The sequence below is a fragment of the Schistocerca nitens genome, chromosome 2 (assembly GCF_023898315.1).
Source record: "Schistocerca nitens isolate TAMUIC-IGC-003100 chromosome 2, iqSchNite1.1, whole genome shotgun sequence".
In the NCBI taxonomy this organism is placed as follows: Eukaryota; Metazoa; Arthropoda; class Insecta; order Orthoptera; family Acrididae; genus Schistocerca; species Schistocerca nitens.
The window spans coordinates 880,378,375-880,399,519 of NC_064615.1; the positions used below are offsets into that span (position 1 = coordinate 880,378,375).

The 21,145-nt window shown below is 39.7% G+C and overlaps 1 protein-coding gene across 2 annotated transcripts in view; it reads right to left on the bottom strand.

Annotated features, from left to right (window-relative positions):
• Positions 1–1,108: 1,108 nt before the first annotated feature.
• LOC126234688 (cAMP-dependent protein kinase catalytic subunit 1-like) overlaps positions 1,109–21,145 on the bottom strand; it is a 37,281-nt gene continuing 17,244 nt past the window's right edge. For both annotated transcript variants that reach the window (XM_049943429.1, XM_049943428.1), the window contains exon 2: positions 1,109–2,515. In XM_049943429.1, the coding sequence (XP_049799386.1) occupies positions 1,436–2,509 (1,074 nt within the window). In that variant the 5' untranslated portion in view covers positions 2,510–2,515 and the 3' untranslated portion in view covers positions 1,109–1,435. The remainder of the gene's footprint in view (positions 2,516–21,145) is intronic.

Sequence of the window (21,145 nt, forward strand, 5' to 3'; positions counted from 1 at the left end):
ACCTACAAACATCTTTACTGAAGTGCAGTTTGAATTAGTAGCATGTTACTAATGAATATTTTTAATCAAAAAGTGGAGTAAAGAATGAAGTCTTAATTATGTCTTCTAGTAACATTTGACATCTTTACGCCACTTTCTATAATCTATGTAACAGTTTCTGGTGGGAACCTTATGATCCCCAATGAAGGCATATACACTCTTGATCAAAAAATGCTCAAAACACTGAATTTTGGTAGCAAATTTTAGTTATCTGCTTGTATACATAGAAAAACTACAATGAATATTCAGGAACTAATCCATAATGGCAATCTGTATATCCTGTGACATAATAAAAAAATGTATACTTGGGATTTAATTTTTTTAATGACAAGTAGTAGTGATGCTTCAAATCAAGGGTGTTTTAAACATCATAGTGGGTTACTAGACATGGTCCTATTGGAGGTGGTATATCCTGGCCTCAATCTTTAAACTGATTTACCCAGTCAATTATAGGAGATCCTACAGTTAACACAGTCTCTGAACCACCATGGAACTTGGCATTTTTTGCATTTACAAATCATTTCCAAAGGCAAAGAAGTTATAAGTAGTAGAAAAAAATCCTATGACTGACTGGGTCTTGAACCCCAGACCTTTTGATTGGCCACATGGCACTTATACACTTATTAATCACAGTTGGCTATGGAGATATGACACAGTGGTGCAAATATTTGTGATATGCAAGAGTTCTTTGCACCTGACAAAGGCAAATCAGTATAAATGATTCATTAAACATGTTGTTGCAGTTATGATGGTTCTAAGAGACTAACAAGATAGACAATATTCTGAACAAGACAGAGACAATACAATACAACAACTAAAGATTTACGTCCCAAGCAATGTTTTTAATTAAAGTTCAGTGTATACTGCATATGCACAACTGTTTTAAAACTTTTATTAGTGATAATGTGAATAACACTTACATTTTCTAAGCAAACTATTTAAATATTTTGTTTAATATTCAGCACAATTTGGAACAAATATTTGTTACATAACAAAATTACAATGTTACAGCAATCATCTATACTATATAGTAAGCATCTATACTATTGGTTACACATCATAAACATGCAGTGTTACATGCAACAATGTATATTAAAATAAAACACACACACACACACAAAAATAAGAATCATAAAGAGGAATATGTAATGGTGCATCTTATCTTAGGAAATACGTATTCTAACTACAAAAACAGGGATTTAATATATTTTATCATGATCACAATAACTCCCATGATAAATTGTAAGACTGTCAGTAATTTAACACTGCAGTCATTAGGGAGCTGTCATATTACTCATCCACATAATCTACAGGAGGAAATTTTGTCAACTGATTACTTTATAAAAATAATACCACCCATCTCCCTTTCTAAGCTGAATGACAATTCTCATTTTATTTAGAAATCTCTAAACTCCCTTGCATATCTGTCTGTCCCCGACTGCTTCAGAGGCTCCTCTCTATATTGGTCAAAGTTGCTTGAATCCCCAGAAGATTTTAAAGATGGTACATATGGGGGTTTGATTTCTCTGTTTAAGATTTCCATCCAGTTAATACTATTGAACCATCTGTGATTCTTAATGTCACCGACACCATTTTTAAGATTACCAAACCTTCTGGTAACATCAACCTGAAGCAAGTTTTTTATAAGGTCTTTAATGTCACTACCGAAAGAAGGTGCATTTCGAAACTTGCCCGATAGTATTTTCTCATAAATCTTCATTGGCTCTTTGGCATAAAAAGGTGGAAAACCAGCACTCATTTCATATACAAGAACACCAAAGGACCACCAGTCAACAGCCATGCCATATCCCTTACTTAAAATAATTTCAGGAGCTATGTATTCTGGTGTGCCACAAAGTGTCCATGTTCTAGAACTTATAACTTTGCAGAAACCAAGGTCTGTAACTTTTAAGTAGCCAAATCTGTCTATTAAAATGTTTTCTGGTTTTAGGTCACGATAAATAATATCAAGATAATGCATGTATTCTAAAGCCAAAACTACCTGCGCTGCATAGAATTTTGACTGTGTTTCTTCAAATTTTCCACTCTTTCGGAGAAGAGAGAACATTTCACCACCAGATACAAATGGCATCGCAAAATAAATGTAATTACTATCCATAAAAGAATATTCTAGGTAAACTATAAAAGGGAATCGGAGAGCCTGGAGTATCTTCTTCTCATTTAATGTATGTTCTATTTGTCTTAGTTTAACGATTCTTGATTTATCCAGAATTTTAATAGCATAATAATTTCCAGATCCCTTATGTCTGACAAGCATGACACGGCCAAATGAACCAGTGCCTAGAGTTCTTATACAACTGAATTCTTCAATAGACATGGTGGTCGATACTTTCTTGTTGAAGGTATTTTCAAAGTGAGTTTTTGACTTTTTCAGGAACTCTTCATAATCATTAATTACAGGGAATGAATCATCTCTTTCAGTGTTTAGACTCATCTTGTTTTCACTCATTTATTGCTGAAAAAAGAAACACACCACATAATCTCAGTATAACTGTCCACTCCAAATTCTCTATTTTTTTTTTTTTTTCTTTTTGGAAATGTAAGACATTTTTCATAAATAAATATTACAGTTTATTAATGCAATAATCAATCATCACAATAATATTTACTATTAAATTTTGTTTTATAATACTGAAAATATAATATCTGTAGTGCTCAATTGTAAAGTAAAACCACTAAATAAAGATAGGCAATGAAGCTTACAGAAATGCATCTACACAGCTTACACTAATTTCTCAATACACATGGCAGTCCTTTACATCCATAAAACTCCGTAAGAAGCATTATATCAAAAGGAAAATTCACTTGACAAAACTATGAAATTATGAAAAAAAAGAATGTATGAATCACATTGCTACATTGCCACTCATTTGTGATAATGGTTTCCATGCTGTCACACTTCATACCAAGTTCAAAATTGTTCAAGTGATAATAACTTTCTTCAGAACATGAACAGTACTTTACATTGTTTTCTGATAATGGTTTATTATTGGGCCACAGTGAAGATTTTTGTTTTGCACAGAATCTCATTCACTATTAAGCTCTCTATGTCACTTCCATATTTTTGATTACTAAATAGTCAATGCTGTCTGCTACAGATTTTCAGAGGACTTGACATTTCCTTGAAGCACAGGAGCAGGTAGCAATTCATGTTCAGTCACTGTGATAGTATGAGGAAACAAAAAGTCAAATTTTGCCTAATATGGTCAGGGCACATTTTACCTGTTCGCATAAAATTTTTTGTACAGAAATGTACATGTGTATTAGTCCTCTTGTCTATAAAAGCAACTTATGCATAAGACAATGCACAAGTTGCTGTTCCCTCTGATGAAGTGATCACAAATATCAATGTTCTCGCACAGTAGTTTACAGGATGATGATGATATGATATGGTTGTGTGCCCATACCGAAACTTTATAATTGTCGGTAAAGGTCACAAATTACTAAAATGTGAACTGCAAAATTAAACTTAAAGAATGCCTCAATCACGCATGCACGTGTGTGTGCACGTGCCCACATGCACACACAAAACAAAAAATAACGAAAATCACATTGTTATACCCAAAACTTATAGTAAAAAAGGGAAAAACAGGCAGTGGAAAGAATTAATATAATACAACAAATGGCTAAGGCTGAATGATTGCGGGAATATGAGAGATGAGCCAATCACTCTGCTACACACTAAAATCTCCAGCTTAGAAGTTTACAACATAGTCCAAACACTTAACAAAATTTTAAGAGCTTTACCACATTCATCATCAGCTAACATAGAGCACAGTTCCCCACCTAAATCTGCTTCTGCCCACTTATCACAATATAAGATGCACTCATTTAAAATGTGGCCCACAGTGATATATCAGCCATAGGCATTACAGACTGGGAGGAGGGGGGGGGGGGACGGGCGAGGGGGGGGTGAGGGGGGGGGGTGTCTTCTCACGTGAGTAGGAAGCTATGTGTTGGGGACAGTGGCAAATTCAGAAGTTGGTCAGGACCAACTCATCCTGCTGGAGTGGCTAGCATGAGGAATGCCACAGCTAGATAGTTGACTTCACCAACCTTAGCTTATGTCCCTCCATACCAGCCACTTCTCTCCCACAATTTTGTGGGTCTCTGATACCCTAGTGAAATGACAGCATCCAGTGAAATAAAATATTGTGTCACATCATATTCTCTGCAGGCCTCTTTGAAAGCTTGGTGTTTTTGTTACCGTATTCTATAGACTATAAGATGCTATGGACTATAGGATGCACCTTAATTTTTAAGCAATTTTTTTTAAATAAAATTTTTACCATTTTTATTATTAGAGTGCAAAGCCTGGCTAAAAATAAAATCTTAGTTTATAAAACAGAACTGGCCTTTAAACTCCCTGAAAACTGACATCTGAACTTCCTTCTTCTTCTTCTTCTTCCGCTTCATCATCATTGTTGTCCTCTTCATATTTAAGATAGTCTTCACTGCCATCAAGAGTGTTACTTATGTCACACTTCGTGAAAGATTTAACAATAATGTCTTCTCTCACTCTAGACCATGACTTTTGTATCCACTGACACACTTGTTTGATTGTAGGTAATTTTAAAGCTCCTTTCAGTGTGAATTCATGTTGGGTTTCATTCATCATCCATTGTGCCATTCCTCTCTCGTGTACACTTTAAATGGTTTATTTATGGAGACATCAAGCAGCTGCATTGTCATGTAAGTCCTACCAGACTAACAGCAAGCTCTGTATTTCCCTGTCTCAATTTCTCCTTCACAGAATTTTTCAAATGGCTACTAAACTTATCTAGCACAAGAAGAGAACTCTACTTCAATAAAGCACTTTTCCTTCTCTTCCACACTCTATTAATCCATAATTTTGTACCAACAAGGCCGGCCAGTATGGCCGAGCAGTCTGGAACCACGCGACCACTACGGTCGGAGGTTCGAATCCTGCCTCGGGCATGGATGTGTGTGATGTCCTTAAGTAGTTCTAAGTTCTAGGGGACTGATGACCTCAGATGAAGTCCCATAGAGCTCAGAGCCATCTGAACCATTTGTGCCAGCAAGGTCCATCCAGCCCTTGTCATGTACATGAACAACACTACCTAGTGGTATTTCAGAAGGTTTTGGCAATGTTTTGTGCTTGAAAAGTTTAGTACTTTCTACATTTGCTTTTGGCTTAGTTCCACACTGGTTTTCTTTTGATGTTAAATAATAAAGTGATGGAAAGATAATATCTTCTCTTCATACTCTTTTGGCATTTTCTGAGATACTTTGGTTTTCGTTTGTATGCTAAGTCCATGACGTTTCATAAACCTGTAGCACCAACCATCTCCACCCTTAAAGTCTGTTAAGTTCCACTGCAGCACTAGCTTATGAGCTTGTATTTGAATTATTTGCGTATTAATTCAAATGCCATTTTAAGGGTGCCCTTGAATAGAATTCAATATGTCATCTTCTAGTTTTGCCCATTGTGCACATTTAGTCTTCCTCATTTTTTTCAGTTCTTCTTTACTATCCCATTAATTGCAAATGGTTTTTTCTGTTGGTGGAGGACCAAAATGCTGCTCTGTTTCCATGTTCTTAAGCATATGCTATTACTTTCAAATTATAACCCGTATCAAAAGAATACCATTCAGTTTTTTATGCTATGAAACAAGTTACTAACAAAAATATTGTACTACAACCAATAACACAAATCACTTTCAACAGAAGTTCACTGACACCGTAGACTGCAATGACACATCATAGCCTAGATACTGTTCTGGGATTATGATGGCAGGACAGGATGGAGACAGTGTTAGAAAGCTTCTGAATCCCCACAACTCATGTTCGTCACATCGGTGTACTGCTGCTGCCAGTTGAATCCAGTGTTGCCAGATAGAGATAGGTTTCGCGCAGCATCAAGTATATGGCCATTTTTAAGACTGGTGGGAATTTTAAATCAAACACTGTACATTTTTATATCAATTTCGAGTATAAGATGCACCTGAATTTTGGAGGCAATTTCTCGAAGAGAAGGTGTGTCTTATAGTCCACAAAACACAGTAATTTCCCCAGCAGGATGATACTTGCTATAAAAAAAAAAACAGCAATTGAAATATAAAATCTCAAGTGCAGTCTTTCTTATAATTCGTCAAGTCTAAAATAATTCTGTGCCCCTGGAGGAGCCAAGGTGCAGATCTGCTCCAACCTTGAAGTAAAACTTTATGAGCCATATCCAAAAGGCAATCCATGTCAATTGCATACGGCCGTGTTGCTCTTTGATGATGAAAAAACCTTTCCATTGGTGGCTGAGCAGTGGTGTGGTGTGCAGGTGTGTTTGTGGTGAACATTGTTTTATAGACCTGTCAGACTAGGAGGAACTGCTGCTTGATGTTGAGTGGTGGCTCACTAACTTCAGCACAAAGATTCGTATGGGTCTAGTTCAAAAGACTCCAGTAGCCAGTCTAATTCCTTCATGACACATTAAGTCCAACATTTTTAAATAAGAGGGTCTTGCAGACCCATATGCCATGCATCCATAATCAAGTCACATGAAGGCTTTGTAAAAGGAGGAGACAAGTTTGTTCTGTTCCCCTTGAATTTTGGCTAAGATAGTTTAAAATACTGAGTGTGTTGAGGAACTGTCATTTCAGATCCATAATGTGTGGCAACTATGAAATGTTGGAGCCAAATGTGAGGTCCAGAAACCTCACTGTGTCTTTAAAATTTAGAAGTGTCCCCTATCCTCAATTCAGGTAAGTTTAAAACATAATGTGAGTGGTTAAAAACAACACAAACCTCTGATCTCCATCCATTCCTCCTACCATCAAATGGTCAGTTCCAACTGATGAATTGTTGGTGCAAAGGTCAAGAAGGAACAAACTATAAAGAAGTCACCAACAAGCAAAGAACATTGGACAGGGCCAAATTCATTTTAATCTTCACTGAGGTGAGGACAGACGCCGCCTTTATCAGAGAGACAGCCACTGTGACGATTTGGCTGTGTTTAAATGATGCCATTGAGCCTTATACACATTCAACCAAATGACAGTTTTACTAAAAACATGGCCCTACACAGATGTTCTACTGTTTTCCTGTTTATGCGTCATGTGTGACACTGCAGGAGAGCGATGCCCATAAAAGAAGAGGTATTATTTACATTTAATTGACACGTATACACCGCGAGTGCCATATGACAAGGCTTATCTCTTGATGCCGATTTGTATTTGGTGTCCCTAAGTGCCAATCTGCAGTAGGCTGCTGTTGGCTGAGCGATGTGCAATTATGTTCTACAATTAACAGCTATGACAAAGACAGTCAAACTTAAGATAATACCTTGAGGAACACCATTCTCTTACTCCAAGTGGTCAGAGAGGACATCACTGACTCAATATTCAAAATAGTGCGGTAAGAGAAAAGATGATATAGAGATGGGAAAACATCCACAAAACCCCCATTCATGGAGCTGTCCAATGATACTGTGCCTACAAGCAGTATCATAGGCCTTTCTGATGTAAAAAATACACACATTACGTGAAGCTGGTACAGTTAAGCCTATTGTATAGCTGCTTCCAGGAGGACCAGGTTATCAAAGGTCGAGCAACATCTTCCGAATCCACACTCAAAGTGACTACGAGGGTGCCTGAATTCTAAGATCCAGGCAAGGCAGCAGTTGAACATCTGCTCCAAGATCTTTCTCATACTTTCTCATACAATTAGTGGGGGCAACACTATGATAAGACTTGAATATCTATGGTCCTTCCCCATGTCTCCACGAGTCGGGGAAGTGTCCTGACTTCAAAATGAGATTAAAAAGGTGAAGAGGATTTCTTTGCTTTACCCTGTGAGGTGCTGCAACATACTATAATGGACCCTACCATGATCACGGAACATGTCACAAGTTGCAGATAACACAGAATCCAGCTCCTACATGGAAAATAAGTAGTTGTATACTTCATCAGTGGTGGAAGTAAAGCCCCAACTGTCCTTCTAAGCAGCCACTCTGCAGCTTTTCAGATGAACCTTCTAAATGTTTAACAATAATAAATACATTATCTACCACACAGAATGTAGTCTGTTACTATTAATACTTTCTCTTATATAAGCAGAAATCTTGGGTGGACTAGCCACAAAAGGCCTCTTTGGGCTTGGGTTTCAATACTCCCACTGAACCACCTAAACCACTGGGTTTTGTATGTCCATCCTTTTGGCAGGAGATCTCTGGGACAACGGTTGTTTACTATCGTGACGAAATAAAACACCTACACCTGTCATTATGATTTTATTTTATTTTGTTGCTACCAGTTTCAACACTTCAGTGCATCATCTTCAGGCTGTTTTAGATGCGCTATAGGTTGATATGAGCCCCATCCATAGCACCCCAGTTGCCAGCATTACTGGATACACAGATAATGTGTCTGCACTCCAATCATCAACTGCAATTTATGATTATAGTGCTGACACATTATCTGAATATCCAGTAATGCTGGCAACTGGTGTGTTACATATGGTGCTCATATCAACAAGTACCGCATCTAAAACAGCCTGAAGATGACGCACTGAAGTGTTGAAACTGGTAGCAACAAAATAAAATCATAAGGATGGCTGTAGGTGTTTTAATTTGTCACAAACCGCTGGGAGTATTAGAAAGAGATGTAGGCTTCATGGACATCCCATGAGCATGTAGGGAAGTAAATGTCCAACCAGACAGAGTCCTGTTCGCCTCAGTAAGCCTTAGATAAATGAGGTTAGGCAGCTTCCCCAGAGGTTGCCCATTAATGACTGTTCTGCAATGACTGTTCTGCCTCAACAGGAATGTGCCTCATCAGTGTCTGGCACATCTTGAGATTGAGGATCTTTTTACTTGATGTTTATACCATCCTTGCAATTCATATGGTAAAGCCAAGATCCCTATTCCTTGTGACACACAACATTCCACCACCATGCCACAATGTGATTGCTGAAGCACGCCCAGAGCTTATGGTTACAGAAGGCAGGTGGCACTTCCCCAGATCAGGAAACCCTGTTTAACCAATCTCATACCCAGAAAGTGAATGCTCAACTCTATGAGGTACTTGCCATTTACAACAATCCATGGGGAATGTGTGGCTTTATCAGCAATACAATCAACATGGCAAGCATCACCTCTGTGGTTTGCATGAGTCTCTAGACATGATCCTGATGACCCATTTTTGCAAACTGAATGTGCTTATAGCTGCTTTCAAGCTTTTTACGTTTTGTTGGAACCGCAGCATAGTATATATCAGTATAAGACATTATGGAAATGAATGCTTCAGTAAAGTAATATGTTGTTTTAATATTTTACATGACAGTCTCGTTTCACCTTATTGCCATTATGAATTGGCATTTAGTTGGAAGTGACAACCAAATTTCATCTATATAAAGTCTTTCTGTCTTGTCTCGGTAAGAATAATATTTCTCACAGTTATGAAATGTAAAAATACATTTTTGGCAGATATTCTAACAGTTCAGTTTTGACAGTACTTTACTATGATGCTACATATTTACATTTGAGATTCCCCAAAATGTGCCTCACATATAAGGTGAGAATGACATTAAGCGTGATATGCACTCTTTACTGTTTTCTCACTACAACAAAATTTTAGTGAGCAAAAAAGATAGCAGGTTTTGCTTAATTTTGCATTCTGATACGCCATATGCTAATTGTATTTGAAATTGGTTTGCAACTGTAATCCTAAATATTCAGTTTCTGTACTGTTACCAAATGGTATCATTGACAGTGACAAATGGGATGTGCATATCCTTGTTTAGAGCAATGTGAAATTATTTTACTGTTTATTATGAGCTGATTTGTCTGGTATCATTTGCTAATTTGTTTTATGTATCTGCTGTAATTCTTCTTTACTTTCCCCTTTAATACAACTGTGGTGTCATAAACAAATATGATAGCTTTATGAGAATCTATATTTAAGCTTAGACCATTAATGTATAAAAGGAACAGGACTGGCCCGTTACTGATCCTTTAGTTACACCATATTTAATTAGATTATACTCTCTTAAGTGTTTGAAAGTTGATAATAGTGTGCTTGATGCTTACTGCTTATTTATAATTACTTAGGAAGGAACTCAACCAGTTGTTGAACAGATCTCAAACCCCATACTATTTGACCTTTGACAGTAAACTTGGAAAATGGAGATTAATATATGAGTGTGAGTCAAATATAAACCGGAATTTTTGTTTTTCACATCATTCTGTAAATAGCGAGCAGTGTGCTCTCTGGTCATTGTTGCTTTCATTTCCAATTATTGTTTTCAACGGCTAGAACCTTTTCATACCATTACTTTACTCGAAATCAAATTGTCAGAACAAGAGGTACTGTCATCCATTGCAAAATACATTACAATCAAGTTTCTCACAACAGAGGGCATAAAACTGTCCAAAATTTTGAAAATACTTGTGGCACAGTTTGGGAGAAACACCTTAAGAAAGACTCAGGTGTTCACATGGCAATCACAGTTTTTATGAAGACAAGAAACAGTTGAGAAAGCAGCTCACCACTATCACCTGAGGCCCAGCATGACTGAGAACAATATTCGCTCTGTTAGCAAGCTTACTGAACAAAACTGCCAAATAACAGTTGCTGGAAATGCTACCAACATGGGTTGCAGGTGTTTGCCAGCTAATGCAGATATATGTTCAGCGGGTGCTTTTCAGCCAGCAACTGTAGGACGACCAGGATGATTGGGTTTGTGGATCTTAGGAAGAAAGTAAATGGTGGTTGTGCATGGATTGAGGTTTAAGTCCTTGTGAGGGGCCTGGGGGTTTTAGGAGGGACTGCAGGTCAGTTTGAATCACAGGAAAGGATTTTGACGGCAGACACTCTATGTAGAGACATCAGACAGCTGATGTAAACCTTCATAACATACTCCTCTCGGTCAAGTACCACTGTGGTAGATCCTTTGTCTGCTGGGAGGATAATGATGAAGTCATCAGCTTTTAGGGAACATACAGTCTGGAGTTCTGCAGAGGACAGGTTAGGGTCATGTTGTAGGGAAGTATTGTGAAGAAATGCTGGATGTGAGGAACTCTTGGAAGGATTGTAGGGGATGATTCTGAGGTAGTGGTGGTGGATCAAGTTGGGATCATAGTAGGAACTGTTCAAGGCAGGGCTGAATGTCAAGTTTGCTGTTGAAAGGTTACAGGACTGGGTTGCAAAGGACTTACACCTCAGTCCATGTGCCCCCACCTTTTACCTTCTTCCTAAGATCCACAAACCCAATCATCCTGGCTGTTCTATAGTTACTCGCTTCAAAGTACATACCGAACATATATCTGCCTTAGTTGATCAACACCTGCAACCCATAGTACAAAGACTTCCCTCCTATATTAAAGACACCAACCATTTCCTACATCATCTGAAATCTACATCCCACCACACACATTGCTTGTCACCAGTGATGCCATCTCTCTCTATACCAACATCCCCCCCCCCCCTCCTCCTCCAAGTGATCCACAAAAGGTTGGCACAGGAAGGAACCACCCTTGTTCACATGGCTGTACCCCTTATCTGTTTGTATGTCTACCCCTCAAAAGTGAAGTCATTGTTGGTAAGCATAAAGTTGACTAACATGAGCAAGATGGATGTAATAGTCTTGGAGTCAGGTGAGCATTGACTGAGGAAATGTTCAGCAGCAGACATACCATGTCTAGGGCTTTCCTGGGATCCGTGAGTCTTCAGCCCCTGGTTTGGCTTCAGGCTTTCCTGGGATCCGTAAGTCTTCAGCCCCTGGTTTGGCTTCAGTACATTGAGGACATCTTTGCTGTAATGGACTCACGGTTAGGCTGACCTGTTAAAATTCCTGGAATCTCTAAATACCTTCTCCCAATTAAATTTCACAAGGTCCTACTCCGAATCCCGTGCCGCTTTCATTGATGTTGAGCTCTCTCTAACAGTTGCCATCCTTTCCATGGCAAACATTCCCTCCCATACAGTCTTGGCATTTGAGGCAAACGTATTTGTTTACATCAATACATCACCACTCTCACTTCAGCCTTCACTGGACATAATTATCCCAACAGCCTAGTTCAAAAGCAGATTTCCTGGGCCATCACATCCAACACCGTTATTGCTGATCCCTCCAAAAAACAACTTTAGAGCACACCACTTGCCACCCAATATTATTCTGATCTTGAATGTATCAATCAGCTAGTTCTACAAGGCCACAACTTCCTAAAATTGTGCCCTGAAATGAGATCCATTCTGTCTGTGATTTTGCGCACCATATCTAGAATAGTGTTTCGCCACCCTTCCAATCTCTGCAGTATCCTTGTCTCCCTACCCTATGGCTCCTACACCTCTGACCATCCACACTGCAAGACTTGCCCTATACACCCTCCTACCACCACCGATTTTAGTCTTGTAACTGGCAAAACATATAGTATCAAAGAAAGAGCTGCCTGTGAAACAACAAGTCATATACCAGCTGTCATGTAAACACTGTTTGGCCTTTTACATTGGCATGACTACCATCCAGTTATCAGTCAGGATGAATGGGCAGAGACAGAGGCTGTATACAACACAACAATCATGACCTCGGTGCCTGTTTCTTCACATGTGCCATCTGGATTCTTCCCCCTTCTCAGAACTCTGCAGATGGGAACTGCATGTCCTTGGTTCTCGCCACCCACCTGGCATTAATTTACGTCAGTTCCTTCCATTTCAGCATTTATTCTCAGTAACTACTCTTTTCTTCACTCCACTTTAGTTTTCTACATCTTTCATTTTTTTGACTTGTCTATTTTTCACTGTCCCCTCTCCCACTCTGTTACATACAATGCACTTAGCTTTTCACTCTTATTACACTACTGGCCATTAAAATTGCTACACCATGAAGATGATTTGCTACAGGTGTGAAATTTAACCGACAGGAAGAAGATGCTGTGATATGCAAATTATTAGCTTTTCAGAGCATTCACACAAGGTTGGTGCCAGTGGCGACACCTACAACGTGCTGACATGAGGAAAGTTTCCAACTGATTTATCATACACAAACAGCAGTTGACCGGCGTTGCCTGGTGAAACGTTGTTGTGATGCCTCATGTACGGAGGAGAAATGTGTACCATCATGTTTCCGACTTCAATAAAGGTCAGATTGTAGCCTATCGCAATTGCGGTTTATCGTATCATGACATTGCTGCTTGCGTTGGTCGAGATCCAATGACTGTTAGCAGAATATGGAATTGGTGGGTTCAGGAGGGTAATATGGAATGCTGTGCTGGATCCCAACAGCCTCGTATCACTAGCAGTCGAGATGGCAGGCTCTTATCCGCATGGCTGTAACGGATCGTGCAGCCATGTCTTGATCCCTGAGTCAACAGATGGGGACATTCGCAAGACAACAACCATCTGCACTAGCAGTTCGATGATGTTTTTTTCAGCAGCATGGACTATCAGCTCGGAGACCATGGCTGCAGTTACCCTTGACGCTGCATCAAAGTCAGGAGCACCTGTGATGGTGTACTCAACAACGAACCTCGGTGCACGAATGGCAAAATGTCATTTTTTTGGTTGAATCCAGGTTCTGTGTACAGCATCATGATGGTCGCATCCATGTTTGGTGACATCGCGGTGAACTCACATTGGAAGAGTGTATTCGTCATCGCCATACTGGCATATCACCCGGCGTCATGGTATGGGGTGCCATTGGTTACACATCTCAGTCACCTCTTGTTCGCATTAACGGCACTTTGAACAGTGGACATTACATTTCAGATGTGTTACGACCCATGGCCCTACCCTTCATTCGATCCCTGCGAAACCCTACATTTCAGCAGGATAATGCACAACTGCATATTGCAGGTCCTGTACGGGCCTTTCCGGATACAGAAAATGTTCGACTGCCGCCCTGGCCAGCACATTCTCCAGACATCTCACCAATTAAAAAAGTCTGGTCATTGGTGGCCGAGCAACTGGCTTGTCACAATACGCCAGTCACTACTCTTGATGAACTGTGGTATCGTGTTGAAGCTGCAGGGGCGGCTGTACCTGTACATGCCATCCAAAATCTGTTTGACTCAATGCCCAGGCGTATCAAGGCCGTTATTACGGCCATAGGTGGTTGTTCTGGGTACTGATTTCTCAGGATCTATACACCCACATTGCGTGAAAATGTAATCACATGTCAGTGATAGTATAATATATGTGTCCAATGAATACCCGTTTATCATCTGCATTTCTTCTTGGTGTAGCAATTTTAATGGCTAGTAGTGTAACTTGTGCATGGTTTTATTAGTAATGTCTGTCTTGTATTTTAGCCTGTCTTTCATCTTTAGACTCTCAGGTTTTCAAATCTTGTCTGGAGCAGTCTCCAATAATCAGTCCTCCGTTTTCATCCTGTCCGATAAGTCTCCCCTGACTTAGGGTTCTGGATGACTTTTCTGAAATGTACGCCTTTCCATAAACCTCTCCAGTCCTCTTTATTCACCCCTCTTCCTTCCCCTTCAACTCTTCTGCCAGAAGAAGGAGGCACTGGCTCTAAAAACTTGTAAAAGTTAAATCCTTTTGTGTGTGTTCCCCTGCCACAAATTGTTGAGTAGATTTTTTTATCTATCCATTTATAATTGGAGGGGTATCTGTTGAGAGGCCAGACAAACATGTGGTTCCTGAAGAGGGGCAGCAGCCTTTTCAGTAGTTGCAGGGGCAACAGTCTGGATGATTGACTGATCTGGCCTTGTAACATTAACCAAAACGGCCTTGCTGTGCTGGTACTGCGAACGGCTGAAAGCAAGGGGAAACTACAGCCGTAATTTTTCCCGAGGACATGCAGCTTTACTGTATGATTAAATGATGATGGCGTCCTCTTGGGTAAAATATTCCGGAGGTAAAATAGTCCCCCATTCGGATCTCCGGGCGGGGACTACTCAAGAGGACGTCGTTATCAGGAGAAAGAAAACTGGCATTCTACGGATTGGAGCGTGGAATGTCAGATCCCTTAATCGGGCAGGTAGGTTAGAAAATTTAAAAAGGGAAATGGATAGGTTAAAGTTAGATGTAGTGGGAATTAGCGAAGTTCGGTGGCAGGAGGAACAAGACTTTTGGTCAGGTGATTACAGGGTTATAAATACAAAATCAAATAGGGGTAATGCAGGAGTAGGTTTAATAATGAATAAAAAAATAGGAGTTCAGGTTAGCTACTACAAACAGCATAGTGAACGCATTATTGTTGCCAAGATAGACACAAAGCCCATGCCTACTACAGTAGTACAAGTTTATATGCCAACTAGCTCTGCAGATGATGAAGAAATTGATGAAATGTATGACGAGATAAAAGAAATTATTCAGGTAGTGAAGGGAGACGAAAATTTAATAGTCATGGGTGACTGGAATTCGTCAGTAGGAAAAGGGAGGGAAGGAAGCATAGTAGGTGAATATGGATTGGGGGGAAGAAATGAAAGAGGAAGCCGCCTTGTAGAATTTTGCACAGAGCATAACTTAATCATAGCTAACACTTGGTTCAAGAATCATAAAAGAAGGTTGTATACCTGGAAGAATCCTGGAGATACTAATAGGTATCAGATAGATTATATAATGGTAAGACAGAGATTTAGGAACCAGGTTTTAAATTGTAAGACATTTCCAGGGGCAGATGTGGATTCTGACCACAATCTATTGGTTATGAACTGCAGATTGAAACTGAAGAAACTGCAAAAAGGTGGGAATTTAAGGAGATGGGACCTGGATAAACTGAAAGAACCAGAGGTTGTAGAGAGTTTCAGGGAGAGCATAAGGGAACAATTGACAGGAATGGGGGAAAGAAATACAGTAGAAGAAGAATGGGTAGCTCTGATGGATGAAGTAGTGAAGGCAGCAGAGGATCAAGTAGGTAAAAAGACGAGGGCTAATAGAAATCCTTGGGTAACAGAAGAAATATTGAATTTAATTGATGAAAGGAGAAAATATAAAAATGCAGTAAATGAAGCAGGCAAAAGGGAATACAAACGTCTCAAAAATGAGATCGACAGAAAGTGCAAAATGGCTAAGCAGGGATGGCTAGAGGACAAATGTAAGGATGTAGAGGCTTGTCTCACTAGGGGTAAGATAGATACTGCCTACAGGAAAATTAAAGAGACCTTTGGAGAGAAGAGAACCACTTGTATGAATATCAAGAGCTCAGATGGCAACCCAGTTCTAAGCAAAGAAGGGAAGGCAGAAAGGTGGAAGGAGTATATAGAGGGTTTATACAAGGGCGATGTACTTGAGGACAATATTATGGAAATGGAAGAGGATGTAGATGAAGATGAAATGGGAGATAAGATACTGCGTGAAGAGTTTGACAGAGCACTGAAAGACCTGAGCCGAAACAAGGCCCCGGGAGTAGACAACATTCCATTAGAACTACTGATGGCCTTGGGAGAGCCAGTCATGACAAAACTCTACCATCTGGTGAGCAAGATGTATGAGACAGGCGAAATACCCACAGACTTCAAAGTCAAAGACAAAGAAAGCAGGTGTTGACAGATGTGAAAATTACCGAACTATCAGTTTAATAAGTCACAGCTGCAAAATACTAACGCGAATTCTTTACAGACGAATGGAAAAACTGGTAGAAGCGGACCGCGGGGAAGATCAGTTTGGATTCCGTAGAAATGTTGGAACACATGAGGCAATACTAACCTTACGACTTATCTTAGAAGAAAGATTAAGAAAAGGCAAACCTACGTTTCTAGCATTTGTAGACTTAGAGAAAGCTTTTGACAACGTTAACTGGAATACTCTCTTTCAAATTCTGAAGGTGGCAGGTGTAAAATACAGGGAGCGAAAGGCTATTTACAATTTGTACAGAAACCAGATGGCAGTTGTAAGAGTCAAGGGGCATGGAAGGGAAGCAGTGGTTGGGAAAGGAGTGAGACAGGGTTGTAGCCTCTCCCCGATGTTATTCAATCTGTATATTGAGCAAGCAGTAAAGGAAACAAAAGAAAAATTCGGAGTAGGTATTAAAATTCATGGAGAAGAAATAAAAACTTTGAGGTTCGCCGATGACATTGTAATTCTGTCAGAGACAGCAAAGGACTTGGAAGAGCAGTTGAACGGAATGGACAGTGTCTTGAAAGGAGGATATAAGATGAACAGCAACAAAAGCAAAACGAGGATAATGGAATGTAGTCAAATTAAATCGGGTGATGCTGAGGGGATTAGATTAGGAAATGAGACACTTAAAGTAGTAAAGGAGTTTTGCTATTTAGGGAGTAAAATAACTGATGATGGTCGAAGTAGAGAGGATATAAAATGTAGACTGGCAATGGCAAGGAAATCGTTTCTGAAGAAGAGAAATTTGTTAACATCGAGTATAGATTTAAGTGTCAGGAAGTCGTTTCTGAAAGTATTTGTATGGAGTGTAGCCATGTATGGAAGTGAAACATGGACGATAACCAGTTTGGACAAGAAGAGAATAGAAGCTTTCGAAATGTGGTGCTACAGAAGAATGCTGAAGATAAGGTGGGTAGATCACGTAACTAATGAGGAGGTATTGAATAGGATTGGGGAGAAGAGAAGTTTGTGGCACAACTTGACTAGAAGAAGGGATCGGTTGGTAGGACATGTTTTGAGGCATCAAGGGATCACAAATTTAGCATTGGAGGGCAGCGTGGAGGGTAAAAATCGTAGAGGGAGACCAAGAGATCAATACACTAAGCAGATTCAGAAGGATGTAGGTTGCAGTAGGTACTGGGAGATGAAGAAGCTTGCACAGGATAGAGTAGCATGGAGAGCTGCATCAAACCAGTCTCAGGACTGAAGACCACAACAACAACAACATTTATAATTATACTATCAATAATTTATTGTTTTCATTGTTATATACAGCATATATCCTTACAGTCCAGATTTATCACTCTGTGATTTTCATTTGTTTGGACCCTAAAGAAAGCAGCTGGAGGATACAGATTTGACAACAATGGGGCTGTCAAAGTCTTAATGTGCAAATGGCTGCTGTCACAGCTATGTTCATTTTACAGAAATGGGATCAAGAAACTTCCTGTCTTGTGGGGAAAATGTATTTCCTGTTCATGAGACTATATATAAAAATAAGTTCATGTGTACGAATTTTTTTTTATGCTTAAATGAAAATATGTATAATAAAAATCTGGTTTATATTTGATTGACCCTCGAAGATGAGTGATGAAAACCTCTCAATTAGTGGTTAATTTTTGATTTTTTACTGACTCTGTCCACTTTGTTTGTTTAAGGTCCTGCCTGTGAATAAATTGTGGCAACTAGCTGAGTGTAGGAACATGTGCAGTGCTATGATGACATCACAGAAAACATTGTCTTGGTGTCCGCTAAAGGGTTCCAAGTGTAGGATGACCAATGAGGCTCAGTGGTGACATCATTAGGTTTAAGGGTGCATGCCTGTAAGTAATGCCTGTAAGTAATACTTAAAACAATCACATAACATTAATTAAATGAAAATGAATCTAATCAAAATAACACAGTTAAGGTAGCAAATTGCTTAAATAAAAGGAGAAAGGTGTGCAAAAACTATTCAAAATTATGTAAAGAGCTACATAAAATAATTCTAAAATTTCTGTTACAATCATTGGTTACGTCTCAACATCTTTTGAACACCTGGAAACAAATGCAAAACTCTCATACGTTTAGTACCATCAATTCAAAATACAGGGCAAGTTTTCACTTAGACTTCAGGTTGCCATCTCATTAGAAAACTAAATGCACTCCAAATATGTTTTGTATATATGTCACAGGCACTGCAAGCTGATGTGCCCTCATGTCACAAGAACGAAGTTTCCCATTCTGCTGTGGGGCTAGAAACAGCTAAACTGTGACAGGCTACTACATTTTACCTATTGCATCTCATCATCTCTCATTTTCAGCCAGCACCCCTTCACTTAATGCTAATACAAATGCAGCTCCTAATTATACAGTTTCTCATTCATTTGGATTTCAATGAAGAAGTTCATGAGATTTTGGTTTGAAGCAGAATTGCTGGCCAGTACTTTCAGCAGGCAAAATGTTTAGTACCCCTAACAGACCTACATAAAAATGAAAGTACAACACTATTCTATACTTCAGAACTAGTCATTCCTTCCACAGGGAGGAGAGAGGGATAAGTTGGAGAAGATTAAAAAGGAAGGGCAGCCACTCAGACAACATGGTGAGATGGAACTATCAGTAGTACTCATCAACAGAGTAAACAGAGTTGAGAGCATGCAACGAAAATAACTGTAACACAGTGACAACCAATGTCAACACATAGCAATGATAATTTAAATTAAATGAACTTCACAGCATCTTATGCATGTATAATGCAGACCAAAATGACACACAAATTAAGAAATTTATTGAAATCCCACTCCTTGCTTGGAGCACCACTACCCACAAACACCTATCCTAACCCAGTTAACACCATCATCAACCCCTCATAGCTCCCAGAAGCTACCATGACAATCTATTCTATCTGCCACATCCCCCACAACTCCCTCTAAACATCCCAAAAGCAAACAGAGCCTAAACAAATCAAAAACACTGTTGTCAACCTACCCACCGAAAAATCTCAATCTTACAGAAGTTACAATCCTGTACAAAGGCATCACTTTCAGTCCTACACCTTAGTACAGTCATGCTGAACTCACAGTCCTACTCTGTTTTTCCAAATCCCAACAGAGGAAACACTTTTAGCTACGTTATAATCCAGTGGCATCACAAGATTGTACTATCCCACCTGTGAAAGCAGTCATGTCATATATCATGTGCAATTTCTACATAGCATTTTACGTGAGTGTCCACCTGAATGAATGGCAACCATCAAACTGTGGCTAGGAACACTGGTGAAACATGCAGATGAGCACAAAATGCTCAATTTCAGTGGCTACTTTAGAAACCGTGCTGTCTGGATCTCTTCCCTCTGACCAGTTTTTCTTAACTACATCATGAGTGTTATCCTTGCAATACCTTCCTCATTTCTGAGATCCCCCTGGCAACAGTTTTCATTAATGCCCTGTCCCAGGACCGCAAGTTCACTCATATTACATCTGCTGTGTCATCTGAACAAGAGACAGCCAGGGTAAAAAAAGCACCACAGGCACTAAGATGCGAATTGGTGCCAGTGCCTAGAGACTCACTGCTTGCACAAGTTCCACCAGCACCACAGGTGGCACTGACAATAAAGATATTGACTTCGTCTTGGCCAATTGTTGGTTGAGTACAATCCGACCATGACCAGATGTCAATCGACAGAAGCCTACTTGGAAGATAGAAGAGCAACTCTCACCCACTTGGTTATAGATCATCGTCCAGAGCCACCTTAGACAAGGAATTTTGTTTAGTGAACTCTTACAAGTGAACAGACTGTTGTTGTAAATTGCATTTGCTATGTACTGTGAAGTTTACCTACAATTATTTGCAGCTAGTCATTGAGGGCTTTTTTTGCATTGTATTACATGCAATATTGCAGACTTCATTATTCAACAAGTCAGACAGAGAGATAAGTAAACCTTTTTAATTCAATTTTGTGAGTTTGCTGCTAATTTGTTGGAATGTTGTAGAACACTCGTGTTACCTGACCCTGGGGCATAGCTGTGTAATAGTGGCAGGGAGAAATTATCTCAGCAGTGTACTGCACCAGAAGCCATTCCACAAACTCAGCCTACTGTAACTCAGCCTCCACAGCAGTAGCAATGAGGTCTTTACAAAACTGGTGACAAGGGCTTACATAAACATCGACATCCTCTTTCCCACGATTTCCTCTTCTTCTGCTGTATCACCCTGTCTCCATCCATTTCTCCACATCAGCTTTCCCATGTGCTGCATGTACTTAGCAGGTGCCTGTGAACTTGTTGTATTCCCATCCCATACACCTGCTGCCTCTCTCTGACATGTCAGCCACCTATCTCCAACAGTTCCTCCAGCTCCCTTCTTCTGTCACCCATTCCATCCAACACATTCTCTCACCCCTGTCTGATGCAGAACTACAATCACACCACTGATAATTCTGGTGGTATAATGGAGCTGGGACCAATGACCTCACTGTTTCATCCCCTCACCCAAATCAGCCAACCAACAATGGAGCTGGAGCTGGATGTGTGTGTGTGTGTGGGGGGGGGGGGGGGGGTGTAGTATGATCAAAT